Source organism: Rhinoraja longicauda, chromosome 4 (assembly GCF_053455715.1).
Source record: "Rhinoraja longicauda isolate Sanriku21f chromosome 4, sRhiLon1.1, whole genome shotgun sequence".
NCBI lineage: Eukaryota > Metazoa > Chordata > Chondrichthyes > Rajiformes > Arhynchobatidae > Rhinoraja > Rhinoraja longicauda.
In genome coordinates this window covers 71,620,216-71,640,225 of record NC_135956.1, presented here as the reverse complement: position 1 = coordinate 71,640,225, position 20,010 = coordinate 71,620,216, and the positions used below count along the sequence as shown (strand labels likewise).

The following is a 20,010-nucleotide window of genomic DNA, read 5'->3' as shown; positions in this document are numbered from 1 at the left end:
CATTAAAACAGCTTTAGCAATCGCCATTATGCTATTTCTGTAGCTTTTTATAATGATTGCAGAATTTATTAGCACCAATTCCAAGACAGCGTTGATGGGCTCCCTTGTGTAAGCTCAATAGCAGTATTTTTGGGTCAAATTTCCCTCATTAGTCACAATTTTCCCTAAAGCGCTGACTTCAGGAAGCGGTTTTTACAGGGTCACACCACAATATAACCAGCATTCTTTCAGCTACAGGAAATAAGCCTACCACAATGGTCAGGAAGATTGTGGGCTGGCGGTAGAGGGGAGGCTGGGGAACCTGCAGCGGCTTTTGAAGAACAATGTGCGCAGAAAGTAACCATATTGTCCAAAGCGGATTTATAACAGGAATTTATACGGCAGGTGGCTGTAAAGGCATAAGAGCCCTCTATAAATGGCTGCACTTTGGGGAGATGTGTAATGCAGTCAAATGCTCATTCCAGGAGCAAATACAAAGATCACATTTACCAAGAGCAGAAGCCAGCAGAGTTTTTCTTGACTTCTGCAGTGGAACAATGAGTTGAAAAGTGCCATTTGTGTGAATTTCAACAGATCCAAATACCACAATTACTAGTAATTTTAGACAAAAACCCTCGCCACTCCTTCTTCTCTCCCAGCAGACAAGAGGTATAGAAGTGTGAAAACGCACCAGAACGATCCTACCAACAACTAGAGAGCAGGCCTGAGCTACTATCTACCTCACTGGAGACGTTTGAACGATCTTTGATCAGACTTTACGAGACTTTATCTTGCACTAATGTTATTCACATTATTCCCTTTATCATGTTTTGTTTCAATTTAGTTTAGTTTAGTTTAGTTTAGAGATACAACATGGAAACAAGCCCTTCTGCCCACCAAGTCCGTGCCAACCAACGATCACTCCATACACTAGCACTATCATATACACAAGGGACAATTTCGATTTTTACAACGACAAATAAATTACAAACTTAATTGGAGTGTGGGAGGAAACTGGGGCACCCCTAGAAAACCCATACAGGTTACTGGGAGAACGTACAAACTCTATACAGACAGCACCTTTTCGTCAGGATTGAACCCGGGTCTCTGGCGCTGTAAGGCAGCAACTCTACCTTTGTGCCACCGTGCCACTGATACCCACTGTATCTTTTCCACCCACCATCCCATCCTCCCTCTGCTTCTATATTTCACTCCCCACCTTCCCTTTTTATCAGATTCCACCATCTGCACCCTTTTGTCTTCTCCACTTATCACCTCCAGCCTTGGTCACTATCTCCATAGTTCCCTCCCCCACCAGACTCAGCTGCCAATCAACCCATCCTTACCTTGATCCACATCACTTTCCAGCTCTTTTTCTTCTTTTCCTCATCACCTCTCTCTGCCAGCTCTCTCCCCTCTACTCCATCAGTCTAAAGAAGGATCCCGACCTGAAACCTCCACAGATGCTGCCTGAACCATCATCTTATTTTTTTAACAAAAAGATGATCTCACTGAATGGCAGAGTGGGTACAAAGGGCTGCTCAACCTTATAAAGGTGTACAAAATCATGAGAGGAATAGACCTGGTAAATGCACAGAGTCTTTTGCCCAGAGTAGGGGAATCAAGAACCAGAGGACATAGGTTTAAGGTGAAGGGGGAAAGATTTAATGGGAACCAGAGGGCAAAGAGTGGCAATAAAGGGGGCTTTTTCTAGTTGGCTGCCAGTGACTAGTGGAGTTCCACAAGGGTCGATGCTGGGCCGCTACTCTTCATGTTGTTAATTAATGATTTGGACGAGGGAATTGAAGACTTTGTGGCCAAGTTTGCAGATGATACGAAAATAGGTGGAGGGGCAGGTAGTGTAAAGAAAGCAGGGACGCTGCAGAATGACCTGGACAGGTTGGGAGAGTGGGCAGAGAAGTGGCACATGGAATAAAGTGTAGCAAAGTGTGGAGTCATGCATTTTGGTAGTAGGAATAAAGGCGTAGACTGTTTTCTAAATGGGGAGATAATCCAGAAATCAGAGGTGCAAATGGACTTGGGAGTGCTGGTGCAGGATTCCCAAAAACATAATCTGCAAGTCGAATCAGTAGTAAAAAAAGCAAATTCAATGCTAGTATTTATTTCAAGAGGGCTTCTATACAAAAACAGGGATGGAATGTTGAGGCTATATGAGGCGCTGGTAAGGTCACATTTGGAATAATGTGAGCAATTTTGAGCACCATATCTAAGGAAGGATGTGCTGGCTCTGGAGAGGGTCCAGAGGAGGTTTACAAGAATGATCCCAGGAATAAGTAAATTAACCTATGATGAGTGTTTGTCGGCACTGGGCCTGTACTCGCTGGAGTTTAGAAAAATGAGGGGGTAACCTCATTCAAACATACAGAATAGTGAAAGGCTTGGATAGAGTGGATGTGGAGAGGATGTTTCCACTAGTGGGAGAGTCTAGGACTAGAGGTCATAGCCTCAGAATTAAAGAACGTTCTTTTAGGAAGGAGATGCGGGGACATTTCTTTAGTCAGAGGGTGGTGAATCTGTTGAAATCTTTGACACAGAAGGCTGTGGAGGCCGTCAGTGAATATATTTAAGGCAGAGATAGATAGATTCTTGATTAGTACAGGTGTCAGAGGTTATGAGGAGAAGGCAGGAGAATGGGGTTAGGAGAGAGAGATAGATCAGCCATGAGTGAATAGCAGAGTACACTTGATGGGCTGAGTCGCCTAATTCTACTTCTATCCCTTATAACCGTATGACCTGACAGGTAACTTGTTTACACAAAGGTGGGTGTGTGGGCGTATGGAATAAACCTGGGTGTATACGTGGGTGTATGGAACAAGCTGGCGGATGAGGTAGTTGAGGCAGGTATTCATACAAAGTTTAAGAAACATTTAGATAGGTATATGGATAGGGTAGGTTTAGAGCGCCAAATGCAAGCAGGTGGGACATGTAGATTGGCCTGGACAAGTTGGGTCAAAGTATCTGTTTCCCTGCTGTATGACTCTTTGACTCTATACATATGTTGCTATAAACTTGATAACAACAGTAGATGTCATTTAGGTAAGCTGAACACCTGAAAATAACACCATGGTACAAGAGCATTGGCATTGGAAAGTCTGCATTTGATTAATGACTGGCTTTAATTCACTCAGAAACGTGCAGAATATTCATTAACACCATGTTAATGAGTCTTTGGGCAATACACAGATGAAATTCTCAGCTAAGTTTTATTTGGCTGGGATGGCTTGTAAACATTGGTTTAAATTGACAGTTCTGGATGTTGTCAACTGAAGTTGTACTTCTTTTCCTAAATAAGAAATCCATCGTCGGCACTGCAAATGTCACAATTTAATGTGTCAGTTGCATCACTTCTTGTGTGTTTTACTAAAATTAAAAGTGCTTATTCAGTTTAGATGAACTTGTTCTTGTAAAGACAGCTCTACTGGGATTGTGAACCATTCATGTATGTAACTGTTGGATACATCTGAATGGTTCTTTCAGATTTTTAAATCACTGAGATTTTGTGCACTACAAGAAATTTCAAGTAATAAATTTATTTCACCCTAATTAGTCGAGAGAGAGAAAATGGCAAGTTAATTTGGAAACTAAAGAAAGCTGATGCTGGTTTACAAAAATGGACACAAAGTGCTGGAGTAACTCAGCGAGTCAGACAGTGTCTCTGGAGAATTTGGACAGGTGACGTTTTGGGTGAGGACCTTTCTTCAGACTGACCCAAGAAGTCACCTACCATGTTCTCCAGAGATGCTGCCTGACCCGCTAAGTTAGTCCAGCACATTGGGCAAATGAATTTAAATAGTTTCACAGTGAAAATGATTGATTGCAGATGAGGTGTGGGTGTGGTGGTACAGTAGTAGTTAAAACTGCTACGCCAGCAATCTAGTGCACAAACGAGCCAAGGACCGGAGTTCAAATCACACCATGGCAGCTGAGGAATTTAAATGTTGATAATAATCCAAAATTGAAACAAAAACAACCAGCTAAAATAATGCTGAAAACAAAACTATCAGACTGTCATAAAAACCCATCTGGTTTACTTATGCACTGGGGAAGAAATCAGTCATGCTAGGGGTGGCACAGGGGTGCAGCTGGTAGACCTGTTGCCTCACAGCGCCTGAGATTTGGGTTTGATACTGACCTCAGGTGCTGTCAGACTTTGTAAATTCTCCCTGTGACCATGTTGGTCTCCTCCGGGTGCTCCAGTTTCCTCCCACATCCCAAAGACATGTGGGTTTGTAGGTTAATTTGCCTCTGTAAAATTGCCCCAAAGAGTGGATGCAAAAGTGGGATAACATAGAACTGGTGTGAACAGGTGTGAACAACGAGTGATGGTGGGCATGGACATGGTGGGCCGAAGGATGTATTTCCATGATGTATCTCTTAAATAAACTAAACGATCTGGTATGATCTATAGATGATTCATAGCCCTGGTAATTATCACAAGCTCTTAAAATGTCCCCCATTACCAGGGCTATGAATCATCTCTAGATCTGACCAGAGGGTGGTGAATCTGTGGAATTCATTGCCACAGACAGCTGTGGAGGCTAAGTCAATGGATATTTTTAAGGCGGATATTGACAGATTCTTGATTAGTAAGGGTGTTAGGGTTATGTGGAAAGGCAGGAGAATGGGGTTAAGAGGGAAAGATAGATCAGCCATGATTGAATGACAGAGTAGATTTGATGGGCCCTTTCTGCTCGTAGAACATATGAATATTATGATGGCATTGCAATGGAAAGTATTTTTAAGATAACCAGTCAGACACCAATGTTCATCAAATAACACCTTCACCAAGCACTGAAATTAAAGCAATTGTTTGAAGCTTAAGTAAAATGCATCAAATATATATTTCAGCCAACTATTTAAGTGAGTCATTGAAAATAACAGGGAAGTAAATTGGAGCGGCATGGTGACGCAGCGGTAGACTTGGTTCGATCTTGACTATGGGTGTTGTCTGTTTGGAGTTTGTACATTCTCCCCATGACCTGCATGGGTTTTCCCAGAAGCTCCGGATTCCTCCTACTCTCCAAAGACGTTTATAGGTTAATTGACTTGGTAAAATTGTAAATTGTCCCTCGTGTCTGTAGGATAGTGCTACAGTGTATGGGGATCGCTGGTCGGTGCGGACTCTGTGGGCCAAAGGGCCTGTTTCCACGATGTATCTCAAGACTACACTAAACTAAAAAAGTCATAATCCAAATGACAAAAGCATAAGGATGCATTTAATTGTCAACTTTAATTGTTAATTGGCACGATTCTAAAGGCAGCAACATTGCAATGCTCAGTGCCAGAAAATAAGGAGGATGTGTGAAACAGCAATAACAATTTCTCAAAGATGTCACAAAAAAGGAGTCATTATCCATTACTGGGACTGCTTGTAATAAGAAGTAACATGACCACCCATTATTAGTCAACTCGACCGAGAAACAGGAAGTCCCACTGCACTGTCCATTTCGTATGGTGAAGTCCAACTCAAGAAAATTATCCTGAAAATAAGTGGGCTGATAATTTAGGAGGCTGCAGCTGCAGAGATTGATGAGTTTAGGCAGTAATTAGATTTATCCCATCCACTTGTTCCAAATTCAGTCCCTGCCAGTAGTTGATAGGAAAGAAAAGTTTTCCAGCTGCTCAGAGGCTAATATCTCAGCTTTCCAATCTGCTACATTCCACATTTCCCAAGATTTCCAAAACCATATCCAGGCTATTCTTGTTTAATTATTCACTGCAATATCAACCAAAATATGCTGCCTTATAAATTAATAAGCAGCAAACATGATAAAAATCTACAATTGTTCTACTGTTCATTTTTCCCTGTCAGAATGAATAAATATTATACATTTTGCCATATCAATCATTAGAGCAACCAGTATTGGGAGCAAAGACAACTTTGCATTGTTTTTATTGCAATCGAATGTTTAAGCTTCAATATAATATTGTCGATGACATGACCTAATTGAGCCAAAATGGTAAATGGTAAATGCAGGTGATATCAAGGTCCCAAAATATCTCAAATAGAATCCTGAGGGGCAACCTTTACCACGGAGGGTGGTGGGTATATGGAACGAACTGCCAGAGGATATAATTGAGGCAGGTACTATAACAACTTTTGAAAGGCTTTTGGACAGATACAGTGCATTCAGAAAGTATTCAGACCCCTTCACTTTTTCCACATTTCGCTATGTTACAGCCTTATTTTAAAATGGATTAAATTCTTTTTTTTTAATCATCAATCTATACACAATACCCCATAATAAAAAAGTGAAAACAGGTGTTTAGAAATTTTTGCAAAGTAATTAAAAAGAAATGACTGAAATATCACATTTACATAAGTATTCAGACCCTTTACTTAGTATTTTGTTGAGGCACCTTTGGCAGCCATTACAACCTCAAGTCTTCTTGGGTATGACGCTACAAGCTTGGCACACCTGTATTTGGGTAATTTCTCCCATTCTTCTCTGCAGATCCTTTCAAGCTGTGTCAGGTTGGATGGGAAGCATAGATGTACAGCTATTGTCAGGTCCCTCCAGAGATGTTCGATTGGGTTCAAGTCCGGGCTCTGGCTGGGCCATTCAAGGACATTCAGACTTGTCACGAAGCCACTCCTGCGTTTTCAGGTCATTGTCCTGTTGGAAGGTGACCCTCCACCCCAGTCTAAGGTCCAGAACGCTCTGGAGTAGGTTAACATCAAGGATCTCTCTGTACTTTGCTCCGTTCATCTTTCCCTTGATCCTGACTAGTCGCCCAGTTCCTGCCGCTGAAATACATCCCCACAGCATGATGCTGCCACCACCATGCTTCACCGTAGGTATGGTATTGGCCAGGTGATGAGATGTGACGCTTGGCATTCAAGCCAAAGAGTTCAATCTTGGTTTCATCAGACCAGAGAGTCTTGTTTCTCATGGTCTGAGAGTCCTTTAGGTGCCTTTTGGCAAACTCCAAGCGGGCTGTCATGTGCCTTTTACTGAAGAGTGGCTTCCGTCTGTCCACACTACCATAAAAGCCTGATTGATGGAGTGCTGCAGATATAGTTGTCCTTCTGGAAGGTTCCCCCTCTCTTCACAGAGGAACTCTGGAGCTGTGTCAGAGTGACCATCGGGTTCTTGGTCACCTCCCTGTCCAAGGTCCTTTTCCCCCGATTGCTCAGTTTGGTCGGGTGGCCAGCTCTATGAAGAGTCCTGGTGGTTCCAAAGTTCTTCCATTTAAGAATGACGGAGGCAACTGTGCTCTTCGGGACCTGCAATTGTTGTATACCCTTCCCCAGATCTGTGTCTCAACACAATTCTCTCTCGGAGGTCTATGGACAATTCCGTCGTCTTCATGGCTTGGTTTTGACTCTGACATGCACTGTCAACTGTGGGACCTTATATAACAGAGCTTTATTTGTCGTTCGGTACCGAAGTACCGAACGAAACTACATAGCAGTCACAGAAAAAAAAAAAAAGAACACAAGACACATAACCCCAACACAAACGTCCATCACAGTGACTCCAAACACCCCCTCACTGTGATGGAGGCAACAAAACTTCCCCTCTCTTCCCCACGCCCACGGACAGACAGCTCGTCCCCGACCAACCCGCACAGTCCCCGCACCGGGCGCTGAAACGTCCCGCGGCCGAACCGGGCGATGAAAGGCCCGCGACCAAGCCTTGCGCAGCTAAGTCCCGTGGTCGAGCCGCACCGGGCACTGTTAAGTCCGCAGTCCAGCGATGAAAAGCCCCGCAGTCGAGCTGCACCGGGCGGTGTTCAGCTCCGCAGCCGAGCTGCACCGGGCACTGTTAAGTCCGCAGTCGAGCCGCACCAGCGATGAAAAGCCCCGCAGCCGAGCTGCACCGGGATGTTAAGCCCCGTAGCCGAGCTGCACCGGGCACTGTTGAGTCCATATAGACAGGTGTGCGCCAAATCATGTCCAATCAATTTAATTTACCACTGGTGGACTCCATTCAAGTTGTACAAACATCTCAAGGATAATCAATGGAAACAAGATGAACCCAAGCTCAATTTTGAGTGTCATAGCAAAGGGTCTGAATACTTATGCAAAATGTGATATTTCAGTTATTTCTTTTTAATTACTTTGCAAAAATTTCTAAACACCTGTTTTCGCTTTTTTATTATGGGGTCTTGTGTGTACATTGATGATAAAAAAATGAATTTATTCCATTTTTAAATAAGGCTGTAACATAGCAAAATGGGGAAAAAGTGAAGGGGTCTGAATACTTTCTGAATGCACTGTACATGGATAGGAAAAGTTTAGTGGTATATGGATCACATACAGGCTGGTGGGACTTGTGTAGATGGAGTATCCTGATCGTCATGGGCGAGTTTGGCCGAAGGGCCTGATTCCATGCTCTATAACTCTATCTTGCCCTCAACTCTGCATAAATCCATTTACAATTAAATACTTTCAATATTTTGAACATAATATGTTCATAATTTGCCCTCCATAATGTTTGAGACAAAGACCCATCATTTATTTATTTGTCTCTGTACTCTACAATTTGAGATTTGTACTAGACAAAATCACATGTGGTTAAAGTAGACATTGTCAGATTTTAATCAACGCCATTTTTATACATTTTGGTTCCACCGGGTAGAAATTACAGCAGTGTTTATACATAGTCCCCCAATTTCAGGGCACCATAATGTTTGGGACACAGCAATGTCATGTAAATGAAAGTAGTCATGCTTAGTATTTTGTTGCATATCCTTTTGCATGCAATGACTGCTTGAAGTCTGCGATTCATGAACATCATGAATCTGGGTGTCTTCTCTGGTGATGCTCTGTCAGGCCTGTATTGCAGCCATCTTCAGCTTATGCTTGTTTTGGGGGCTAGTCCCCTTCAGTTTTCTCTTCAGCATATAAAAGGCATGCTCAATTGGGTTCAGATCGGGTGATTGACTTGGCCACTCAAGAATTGACCATTTTTTAGCTTTGAAAAACTCCTTTGATGCTTTCGCAATATGTTTGGGATCATTGTCTTGCTGTAGAATCAACCGCCAGCCAATTAGTTTTGAGGCATTTGTTTGAACTTGAGCAGATAGGATGTGTCTATACACTTCAGAATTCATTATGCTACTACCATCAGCAGTTGTATCATCAATGAAGATAAGTGAGACAGTACCTTCAGCAGCCACACATGCACAGGCCATAACACCATGAGGTGGTATGTTTTGGATCTTGGGCAGTTCCTTCTCTCCTCCATACTTTGCTCTTGCCATCATTCTGATAAAAGTCAATCTTTATCTTTTCTGCCCACAAGACCTTTTTCCAGAACTGTGGTTGCTCTTTTAAGTACTTATGGCAAACTGTAACCCAGCCATCCTATTTTTGCGGCTAACCAGTGGTGTGCATCTTGCAGTGTAGCCTCTGTATTTCTGTTCATGAAGTCTTCTGCGAACAGTGGTTATTGACAAATCCACACCTGACTCCTGAAGAGTGTTTCTGATCTGTCGGACAGGTGTTTGGGGGGTTTTCTTTATTACAAAGAGAATTCTTCTGTCATCAGCTGCGGAGGTTCCAAACATTATGGTGCCCTGAAATGGGGGACGATGAGTAAACACCAAAATGTAAAAAAAATACCCCTGAATAAAATCTGACAATGTGCTCTTTAACCATATGTGATTTTTTTCTATTACAAATCTCAAATTGTGGAGGACAGAGGCAAATAAATAAATGATGGGTCTTTGTCCCAAACATTTTGGAGGGCACTGTATTTTCTTTTTTTTTGAAATGGCTTATATCAGTAAGTAACGTAAAGATTTATCAAATGCACAACCTCAAATGTAGCTTTATTGTTCACAGAATTTAATCAGGTTTGTGCAATGCTCACACTAGTGTTCTGAGGACATAAGAGACTGCAGATGCTGGGAAAAACAAACTGCAAGAATAACTCAGCGGCTCAGAAAGCATCTCATAATTAAAAATCGAAGGTATTTATTCACAAAATGCTGGAGTAACTCAGCAGGTCAGGCAGCATCTCGGGAGAGAAGGAATGGGTGATGTTTCGGGTCGAGACCTTTCTTCAGACTGATGTCAGGGGGGCGGGACAAAGGAAGGATATAGGTGGAGACAGGAAGATAGAGGGCGATCTGGGAAGGAGGAGGGGATGGGAGGGACAGAGGAACTATCTAAAGTTGGAGACGTCGATGTTCATACCACTGGGCTGCAAACTGCCCAGGTGAAATATGAGGTGCTGTTCCTCCAATTTCCGGTGAGCCTCACTGTGGCACTGGAGGAGGCCCATGACAGAAAGGCCAGACTGGGAATGGGAGGGGGAGTTGAAGTGCTCGGCCACTGGGAGATCAGTTTGGTTAATGCGGACCGAGCGCAGGTGTTCAGCGAAGCGATCGCCGAGCCTGTGCTTGGTTTCGCCGAATTAAAAGTAATGTATTCAGTAATTAAAATAAAGTTGCTACTATAGAAAGATACTTAGTTAATAGATTTATTTTCTTTGGTATTACCTCTTACTGGAAATTGACACAAGCACGTGCTTCACTGTTTTATTGGTTGTAGCTATTTTACAGAATTTTTGATTTATTAAAAAGGATTAGAATTTAAAGACATAAACATTGCTCCTAAACAGCTCTTTATGGTATGTACCACAATCTATGCAATGACAGGCAATACTAAAATAATATACTTTTATATACGCATTAAATTCCCAACAATTCCCAGTGCAGCAAACAAAAGAGCCTGCAGACGCCGGAATCTGGAGCACAAAACAGAACTGCTGGAGAAATTCAGCTGGTCAAGCAGCATGTGTGGCCACGAAGGCCTACAGTCATTGCCTTCACCGGTGCTGCTTGACCCACCGAATTCTTCCAGCAGTTTTCTATTTGAACACGACATGAAAAGCTGGTAGAATGTCACTGACTGGATGCCTACTGGAATGACTTGATATTACACAGAACGTATTTATCAGAAATAAACAGTTAGGAATAATGAGAGGCAAGATAAATTAGACAGAACAATGCTAGAAGATCAAGAACAGTGGGATATGGAACCACAGTGGCATTATCTTTGTTGCCATTCACGAGTGCAGTAGTGCAGAATGTAATGTTACCGCAATGGAGAAAGTGCAGGTTAAAAAAATTAAAGTGTAAGGGCCGCAGCAAGATAGGTTGGAGGATCTGGGAGACATCCTAAGCATTTGAGCAGTCCATTCAAGAAACTGATAACAGCGGGAAAGAAGCTGTTCCTAAATCTCGTATATACATTCAAGCTTTTGTATCTTCTGTCCAATGGGAGAGGGGAGAAGGAACGATTGGAGTGTATGCAGACCTTAATGATGTTGGCTGCTTTCCCAAGTTTACAAACTTAACCAAGTTCCGGATTAATTCTGGGTGAGGCAGCAGTTCAATCAGCTATATGTCTATTCCACCCTAAAGGATTACGAGTATTCTTAATATGGGCAGCTTACAACCCAGAAGTATGAACATTGATTTCTATAATTTTAAGTAACCCCTGCATTTCCTTCCCACCCCCACCCCCTCCCCCTCCCCCTCCCCCCAACATCTTACTAGTATCCCCTCCTGTATCCCTCTACCCCAGCCAATAATGGGCCATTATGAGCTCCACCCTTCCTTGGTCATCCTTTGTAAGACCTGATTTGTTCGGGAATAAGCTGCTAGAGAAGGCAGTTGAGGCAGATTTTATCACAACATTTAAAAGTAATTGGACAGGTTGATGGATAGGAAAGTTTTAGAGTGATATGGGCCAAATGCTGGCAGATGGAACTAGCAATCGACATTGGCAATTTCCTTGCTGTACAACTCTATGACTCTATTTTTGTTTCAAGCGTCCAAAAAAGAAGAAAACCAAGAAAACCAAGAACATGACTGGGATTCAACATAATGGTTAAAGACTATTTCGTACATCACCTACTTGGTCAGGTTCTTACCTCCCACTGGACTTGTAATCATTCTTATAGACTAACAAAAGGGCTTTTAAAGTAATTATGTGTTCGAGTGTGGTCCCCCACAAGCTACTAAGTAATAAAAAGGATCCTGTGACTCTTTTTCTCATATAATCCCACTTACCATGTTTGAATTAAGATAGTACAGCAATCCGATTCTATATTCCCACAAGTTGCTGCTATGGTAAAGAGATCAAACCAAAAGTTCATAACTAACATCTTTAAAATTTGTTCTGCTTTCCATGTATTTTTATTAAATGTTACATTTTTAAATCTTACAGTTCTGACAAAGGCATAAATCTTTGACAGCTGTTGCTTTACTCTGCAAACACATGTACTTTCTTCTTAAAATCTACCATCATAAAATCCCACTGGACCAAGTCAGTAGAACACCTGCATTTCTTCATTCATTCCGCGGCACAACGTCTAAAACTAAAAGTACCATTAATTGTTTCACTGCCCTGCTGCAGTTACATTTTTCACAAATTCCCGTGAACAAATGCTACAAGCATGAAATCATCCAGGCAACTCTGTCATCGGGAGGATAATTTTTTCTCCCCCCCTCGTTTAAGCAGAACTCCGGTGGGAGCAAGTAGAAAAACTGGCAGCAATTACAAAACAACAGCGCTTGATACAATCTCAGGGGAAAGCTTCGGAAATGTGTCACGGCAAATTGGAATAACTTTCACAGATTTTTAATGAAACCAAGGTTTTTTTTCAAAATTGAGGATATCATCATTGCCATGGCACTTTGCATGTTTGGATTACAAATGTAAATCCTACATTTATATCGTGTTTGCTTGCACACTCTTTTTTCTGCATTTGAGCCTTTGCGAAGAGGTGTGTAACTGGGGGGGGAGGTTAAGGGAATGGGTGGGAAAGGGAGTGAATTAATGGGGCAATTAGGCTGCATTGTGCCTGCGTTAGTTGAACTAGGTGTGCAATTGGATCATTTCCGGCACTTTTGAGCAATTGTTGTGTAGAGCGGCCATTAAACTCAATAGGTGCCATCTTTCCAAACGTCACCTCTTGAATCCCAAACTGACCATCTTCCCATTGTCACATTCAACAATTTCTTCAATCTGTCCGCTACCCTAGTCATGACCACATATCTGGAAATTTGTTCCAGCTGTCATTCATGTTTTTAAAGTAGTATGTTCCACTGCTTGCCCAAAGCATTGTTGTATTGCTGTGAAATTGTGGAACAAATTACTATGACAGGCTTATTTTTAAAAGAGCTAGATAAGATCCCATTTGGAAAAGTGAGATATAGAGCTATAAAAGGAAGAAGGAACTTACATTTATACAGAGTACTATGAAGGACATCCAAAAGTGAACCAGAGTGAAAAGATACTTTTGATTTCAAAACTTGTTCCAAAATCATTTGAAAGACTGGCCTATTGCGGAAGGGGAGAGTGAGGCAATGGAAGAAAGTTTGGAAGGGTACAAACATTAGCTGGATGGATCACTGAACTGAAACAAAACTACTGCTATAAAACAAGTCGTCTCCAATGATGAAGTAACAAAAAGACACAAAGTGCTGGAGTAACTCAGCGAGTCAGGCATCATCTCTGGAGAACATGGTGACATTTCGGGTAGAACCCTTCAGACTACATGAAATAACAATGTTGCTTGCTCCAACAATTCTTGCCATATCTGATCATATCTAACATGTGCTTCAACCCTTCCTCATCTTTGCAAAGAGAGGAACAGTAGAAAAGAGAGGTGAGGAAAAAGTGAGAAAAATATTTTAAAATATCACAAATATTAACAAAATACAATCCAGTCTGGCTAGCGTTCAGTAGGAAATGTTTAAACTGCCTAATTTTCCTTATGTAACTGACATTAGCTGTTACATTTATTAGAGTCAAAGATCCTGCTAATGGCCCTGTTGTGAGAAGTTAAGTAATGCTTCTGTGCTGCAGTGCTTCATAGAGCCATTAACTATTTCAATCAAGCATATCAATCTTTGCATCAGATTTCCATTCACTCTGCAGCTAAAAAGTTGGGCAACCTATCATTTATAATGTTTAAGTACCAACCACCATGGTAAGTTTGTGGGATTTTATGTTCATTAAATCTAGGGAAAAAATGGCATTGCAAACTGCTTATTGTAATAAACATCCAACATGTTTCAGAATAAGAAACCTGCAGCCAACCTGGCCTGGCTTATGTACAACTACCGTTTCAAAACAGCATGGTTAACTTTTAGAGCCCTTTAAACCCCAGCAAACAGCCCAGTCATAGCAGAATACGACTGCTGAATAAGGCTCCTTTGAGTTGGGAAGTAAGTGCAGAATTGGCATCACGACCCCAATTTTTAAAAGAAGATCAGGGCATCCATCCTAGAAAAACCTAGTGTATGTTTTCTATTAAGTTTAAACGGCCTGGGTTTCTGCCTCCACTTTTGTTTAATCTAGCCATCACCTGCGATCGGACACTTCTTCAGATCAATCTTCCTTACCGCCAAATTGTGATTCAAATTAAATGGTGCTCAGGATAAAGGATATCTATAAATATTGACCTCTTTTCTGGATGTCGAGTCCAACATTTCCAAATGCTGTGCTGATTAATCCCAACACTGCAATTACAAATCTGCCTTATGGTGACCAGAACAGCATGCGGTATTCAGAAAACAGCCTAAACAAGAACACCAAATAGCTTCAGTATGATTGCCTCAATTTTGTACTTTACTGATTTGGCACTGGAACTCAGCATTCCTTTTTCTTTAAAGGACACAAAGTGCTGGAGTAGCTCAGCGGGTCAGGCAGCGTCTCTGGAGAACACAGATAGGTGACGTTTCGGGTCGAGACCCGACTTCAGATGATTGTACAGGGCGCGAAGAAAGCTGGAAAAGGAGAGAGATGGTGGTTCTGCTATATCTGGTCATAGTCAGTGTCAAATCTATGCTTCCACATATCGTTCCACCTCTTCTCTATTTAGTCTAGTTTAATTTGTAGAGACAGCATGAAAACAGACCCTTTGTCCATTGAGTCCACATTAACGATTGATCACCCGCTTACACTAGATCTATGTTATCCTGCTTTCTCATCCACTTCCTACACACTAGGGACAATTTACAGCGGCCATTTAATCTATAAAGATGCACGTATTTGAAATGCGGGCGAAACCAGAGCACCCGGAGGAAACCCCCAAGGTCACAGGGAGAATGTGCTGACAGACAGCACCTGGGGTCAGGATTGGACAGCTCCATGGCACTGTGAGGCAGTAGCTCCACCATCTACGCCACTATGCTCTTGGGTTCCATCTGATCAGAACTCCTTGTGAAATGCAAGAAGTCTTGATTTCCTTAGATTTTCATATTCAAAATATTATCTGCAAAAATTATGTCCACCAGTAAACCACCCTTCTGACTTTTTGCGTGTTTCTTCAGGCTCGACTGGCTTTCCTGAGTTTGAAACAGGGCGAACTGAATCCAATTAATTGCAGTTCTGAATCCAATTAATTTGTTTATGGATTCAAATAAAATACAAACATCTATTGTGCATCAGAGTATTTCTGCAGCCCAATATCAGTTTTCCCCAACTGAACTTTTTTTTTTAAACTACAGATGCTGAAAATATAATATAAAAGCAGGAAATGCGGAAAATTATCAAAGAGTAAAAAGCAAAATTGTTGGCAATTCCTTGAGCTGCAGCTCAAGAACTAAACTGTATTTCTTTGGATTTTTAAATGTTTTAATCTTTAACTCAAACCAAAAGCAGGCAAGGATATAGATATGAGTAAAACACAAAGTGCTGGAGGAACTCAGTGGATCTGGCAGCATCTGGGGATGGAAATGAACAGGGGACGTTTCGGGTCAAGACACCTCTTCAGATTGTAGTCGGGAGGGAGAAAACTGTAAAAGAGATGGGGGCAGGACAAAGCCTGGTAAATGACAGGTAGATGCAGGTCAGTTGGTGTGGAGTGAGGGGGATATATTGGCAAATGGATGGGCAGAAACTCGCGAAGAAAAGGATACAAAAGGGTGTTAGATAAGGAGAGAAGAGGAGTAAGATGTAAAACCAGAAGGAGGGATATAAGTGGATGGAACAGGATTGAGATAGCATTTCAACATTGAGACAATTGCTCTCTTGGAGATATCTCTCAAGAACTATTATATGGGCTTCCATAATGAAACAAATCTTATTTATTATTAACAGTCTGTGATTAAATATTATCTGAATGGTGTCAAGCTAGGAGGAGGGGGAGTTCAACGAGATCTGGGTGTCCTAGTGCATCAGTCAATGAAAGGAAGCATGCAGGTACAGCAGGCAGTGAAGAAAGCCAATGGAATGTTGGCCTTCGTAACAAGAGGGCGGCACGGTAGCGCAGCGGTAGAGTTGCTGCTTTACAGCGAATGCAGCGCCGGAGACTCAGGTTCGATCCTGACTACGGGTGCTGCACTGTAAGGAGTTTGTACGTTCTCCCCGTGACCTGCGTGGGTTTTCTCCGAGATCTTCGGTTTCCTCCCACACTCCAAAGACGTACAGGTATGTAGGTTAATTGGCTGGGTAAATGTAAAAATTGTCCCTAGTGGGTGTAGGATAGTGTTAATGTACGGGGATCACTGGGCGGCACGGACTTGGAGGGCCGAAAAGGCCTGTTTCCGGCTGTATATATATGATATGATATGATAAGAGGAGTTGAGTATAGGAGCAAAGAGGTCCTTCTACAGTTGTACCGGGCCCTGGTGAAACCGCACCTGGAGTACTGTGTGCAGTTTTGGTCTCCAAATTTGAGGAAGGATATTCTTGCTATGGAGGGCGTGCAGCGTAGGTTCACTAGGTTAATTCCCGGAATGGCGGGACTGTCGTATGTTGAAAGGCTGGAGCGATTGGGCTTGTATACACTGGAATTTAGAAGGATGAGGGGGGATCTTATTGAAACATATAAGTTAATTAGGGGATTGGACACATAAGAGGCAGGAAACATGTTCCCAATGTTGGGGGAGTCCAGAACAAGGGGCCACAGTTTAAGAATAAGGGGTAGGCCATTTAGAACGGAGATGAGGAAGAACTTTTTCAGTCAGAGTGGTGAAGGTGTGGAATTCTCTGCCTCAGAAGGCAGTGGAGGCCAGTTCGTTGGATGCTTTCAAGAGAGAGCTGGATAGAGCTCTTAAGGATAGCGGAGTGAGGGGGTATGGGGAGAAGGCAGGAACGGGGTACTGATTGAGAGTGATCAGCCATGATCGCATTGAATGGCGGTGCTGGCTCGAAGGGCTGAATGGCCTACTCCTGCACCTATTGTCTATTGTCTATTAAAGCTCCATTCGTTAGTCTATCCATTAAAGAGAAAGCAAAACTCAGACTGGATTAACGAAGCATCTGATTAAATTACTACAAACTCATGTGCCAAAACTCATTTAAGCCACTCTTGCATTCACCAACAATAACTGCATTTCATGTGTAGTCCATCTAAACTTTCTTAAAAGAGATCTGCAAATTTCAAACAGAGTTCAGCTCTTTGAAGCCATTGCAATAATTTCTAGACTGTAGTTTTTGTGCCAGATAGCTGTGGAAAAATAAAAGTTGCAATTAACACTCCTGAGTGAATTGGCTGGCCTTCGTCATGTGTTGAAGCTACATCAGCACATGGGAATTTGTGCTCATGAGAGGGCAATCAAAGGCCAAACATAGAAAATATGCAACGAACAATGAGAAACTTGTATTTTCTCTTCTAGTCATTGCCTTTATCTGCTGTTGCTCGAATGGGGTGCCTTTTCCACCCAAAAGCTTTTACCGCAAACGATATTTGGATTGCCCACTTCCAAATTGTCACAAGGAAAACAAATTGAGTTGAATGCGTAGAAGTGCGAAGCAAAATGCTGTGTACGGGTTATCTGGATTTATAAAAACGGGAACATAATGAAGAAGTAGAGAGATCATGCTAGAACTTAATAAATCATTGATTGGGTTACAATAGTCAATACTCAGAGAAGAAAGGCAGGTCTTCGAACGACAATCAAGGACAGGAAGTGCTTAAGTCAATTCTATGCTTCCATGTTTACCATTGCTGAGAGTCGATTTACTACTTTAGTTTAGTTTAGTTTGGAGATACAGCGCCGAAACAGGCCCTTCTGCCCACCAAATCCGTGCCGACCAGCGATCCCCACACACTAACACTATCCTACACACACTAGTGAGAATTTACAATTTTACCGAAGCCAATTAATCTACAAACCTCTACATTCCCTCTTCACATCGAGTACAAAGCTTTCAGAACAATAATAAAGCTAGTTGAAATGGTGTCCATTGTGATGAAAGATCACAGAGATTAATTCTCTCCATCGTTGCTGTGTCAAATGTTTCCACCATTTTAAGTTTTATTCAATACTAACATTAATTTTGCTGAGCTCACACTTTATAGACAATAGACAATAGACAATAGGTGCAGGAGTAGGCCATTCAGCCCTTCGAGCCAGCACCGCCATTCAATGCGACCATGGCTGATCACTCTCAATCAGTACCCCGTTCCTGCCTTCTCCCCATACCCCCTCACTCCGCTATCCTTAAGAGCTCTATCCAGCTCTCTCTTGAAAGCATCCAACAAACTGGCCTCCACTGCCTTCCGAGGCAGAGAATTCCACACCTTCACCACTCTCTGACTGAAAAAGTTCTTCCTCATCTCCGTTCTAAATGGCCTACCCCTTATTCTTAAACTGTGGCCCCTTGTTCTGGACTCCCCCAACATTGGGAACATGTTTCCTGCCTCTAATGTGTCCAATCCCCTAATTATCTTATATGTTTCAATAAGATCCCCCCTCATCCTTCTAAATTCCAGTGTATACAAGCCCAATCGCTCCAGCCTTTCAACATACGACAGTCCCGCCATTCCGGGAATTAACCTAGTGAACCTACGCTGCACGCCCTTCATCATTCTTTTAAAACATGGTTCTCAACTGTTACAAGGTTACTTCCCAAAATGGGCTACAACATTGATGCCTCTAAGTATTTAATCCCCTAAAAACCTAATTTGATTTTCACAATCATTTGCAATTTAAGTAACACTTACATTGTCCATATCAAATAATTAAAAACTTAAGATTCAAGAGTCACATATTGTACATGAGCTGGTAATTATTTTTTTTAATCTTAAAAGAGTAAAATTCATCCCAGCTGTTCTCTTCTTTAACAAGTGTTAATGGGAAAGAGTAAACATGCATGGTAATGCAAAAGGAGAGCAATTATATTCTCCTGTGGACCTGCTTACTCAATAATTTTGGGCATAGTTAAGTGTAATTATGATCAGTGTAGTCTTTTTTTCATTATTTCATCAGAAGACTGTAGCATATGTATGACAAAAGACAAAAAATGCTGGAGGAACTCAGCAGGTCAGGCAGCATCTCTGGAGAACATGGACAGGCAAGGTTTCAGTTCGGGACCCTTCTTCAGACTGATTGTTGTGGGATGAGGAAGACAGCTAGAAGAGAGGAAGGGTAGGACAAAGCCTGATGAGTGATAGTTGGGTAAAGGTGAGGGGGGTAGATGGTTGGACAAAGCCGATGGATGAAAAGACAAAAGTTGTGAGATAAGAATGGAAGAGGTGCAAATTGTGAAGCCAGAAGGGGGTGGAAGGGGAGGGGGAAGGGGAAGGGGAGAAATGTGTGCGAGTCCAGGGGCAGGGAACACAAGCACAGAGCAGAGGAGGATGGCGCAAGAAAATGAGTCGTCCATCGGTTAGTTACCTAAAATTGGAGAATTCAATATTCATACCATTACATCGCTGAGTTACTCCAACACTTTGTGTCTTTTTTGTTTGTAAACATCTGCAGTTCCTTCTGTCCATGTAGTATATGTACGATTTGTATTTGGGCTGTCATTCTTGAGCAACACGTGTTCCAATTGAGAAAAAAAATCTATGGAGTTAATTCTTACCAGAGTTGTGATAGCTGTCCATTTGCAGAGGAACCTGGATAGTGAAAGCCAGCAGATCGGGAGCTAAAAGAGACTCTGGTTTCCTGCTTTCATTCAGCCATTTGCTCTTATGCAATTCTCTGGTGTCTGAAGGTCCTTGTATTAATGGAATCAATTTCTTCTTCCTCCCATCACTTCTTCCTAATTTTGATTAAAAAAAATTACTGTCAACAATTTTCTTTAAAAGC

The 20,010-nt window shown here is 42.1% G+C and overlaps 1 protein-coding gene across 6 annotated transcripts in view; it reads right to left on the bottom strand.

Annotated features, from left to right (window-relative positions):
* The window catches only part of vps13b (vacuolar protein sorting 13 homolog B), a 752,723-nt gene that overhangs the window by 463,119 nt on the left and 269,594 nt on the right, over positions 1 to 20,010 (bottom strand). For 5 of the 6 annotated variants that reach the window (XR_013547184.1, XM_078398050.1, XM_078398047.1 and 2 more), the window contains exon 19: positions 19,784 to 19,963. Coding sequence is in view for 5 of the 6 variants with exons in the window: in XM_078398050.1 (XP_078254176.1) it covers positions 19,784 to 19,963 (180 nt within the window). In the remaining variant the exon portion in view is untranslated. Of the gene's footprint in view, positions 1 to 9,249; positions 9,526 to 19,783; positions 19,964 to 20,010 lie in introns of those variants that run through there. The other variant, XM_078398051.1, reaches the window with a different exon arrangement.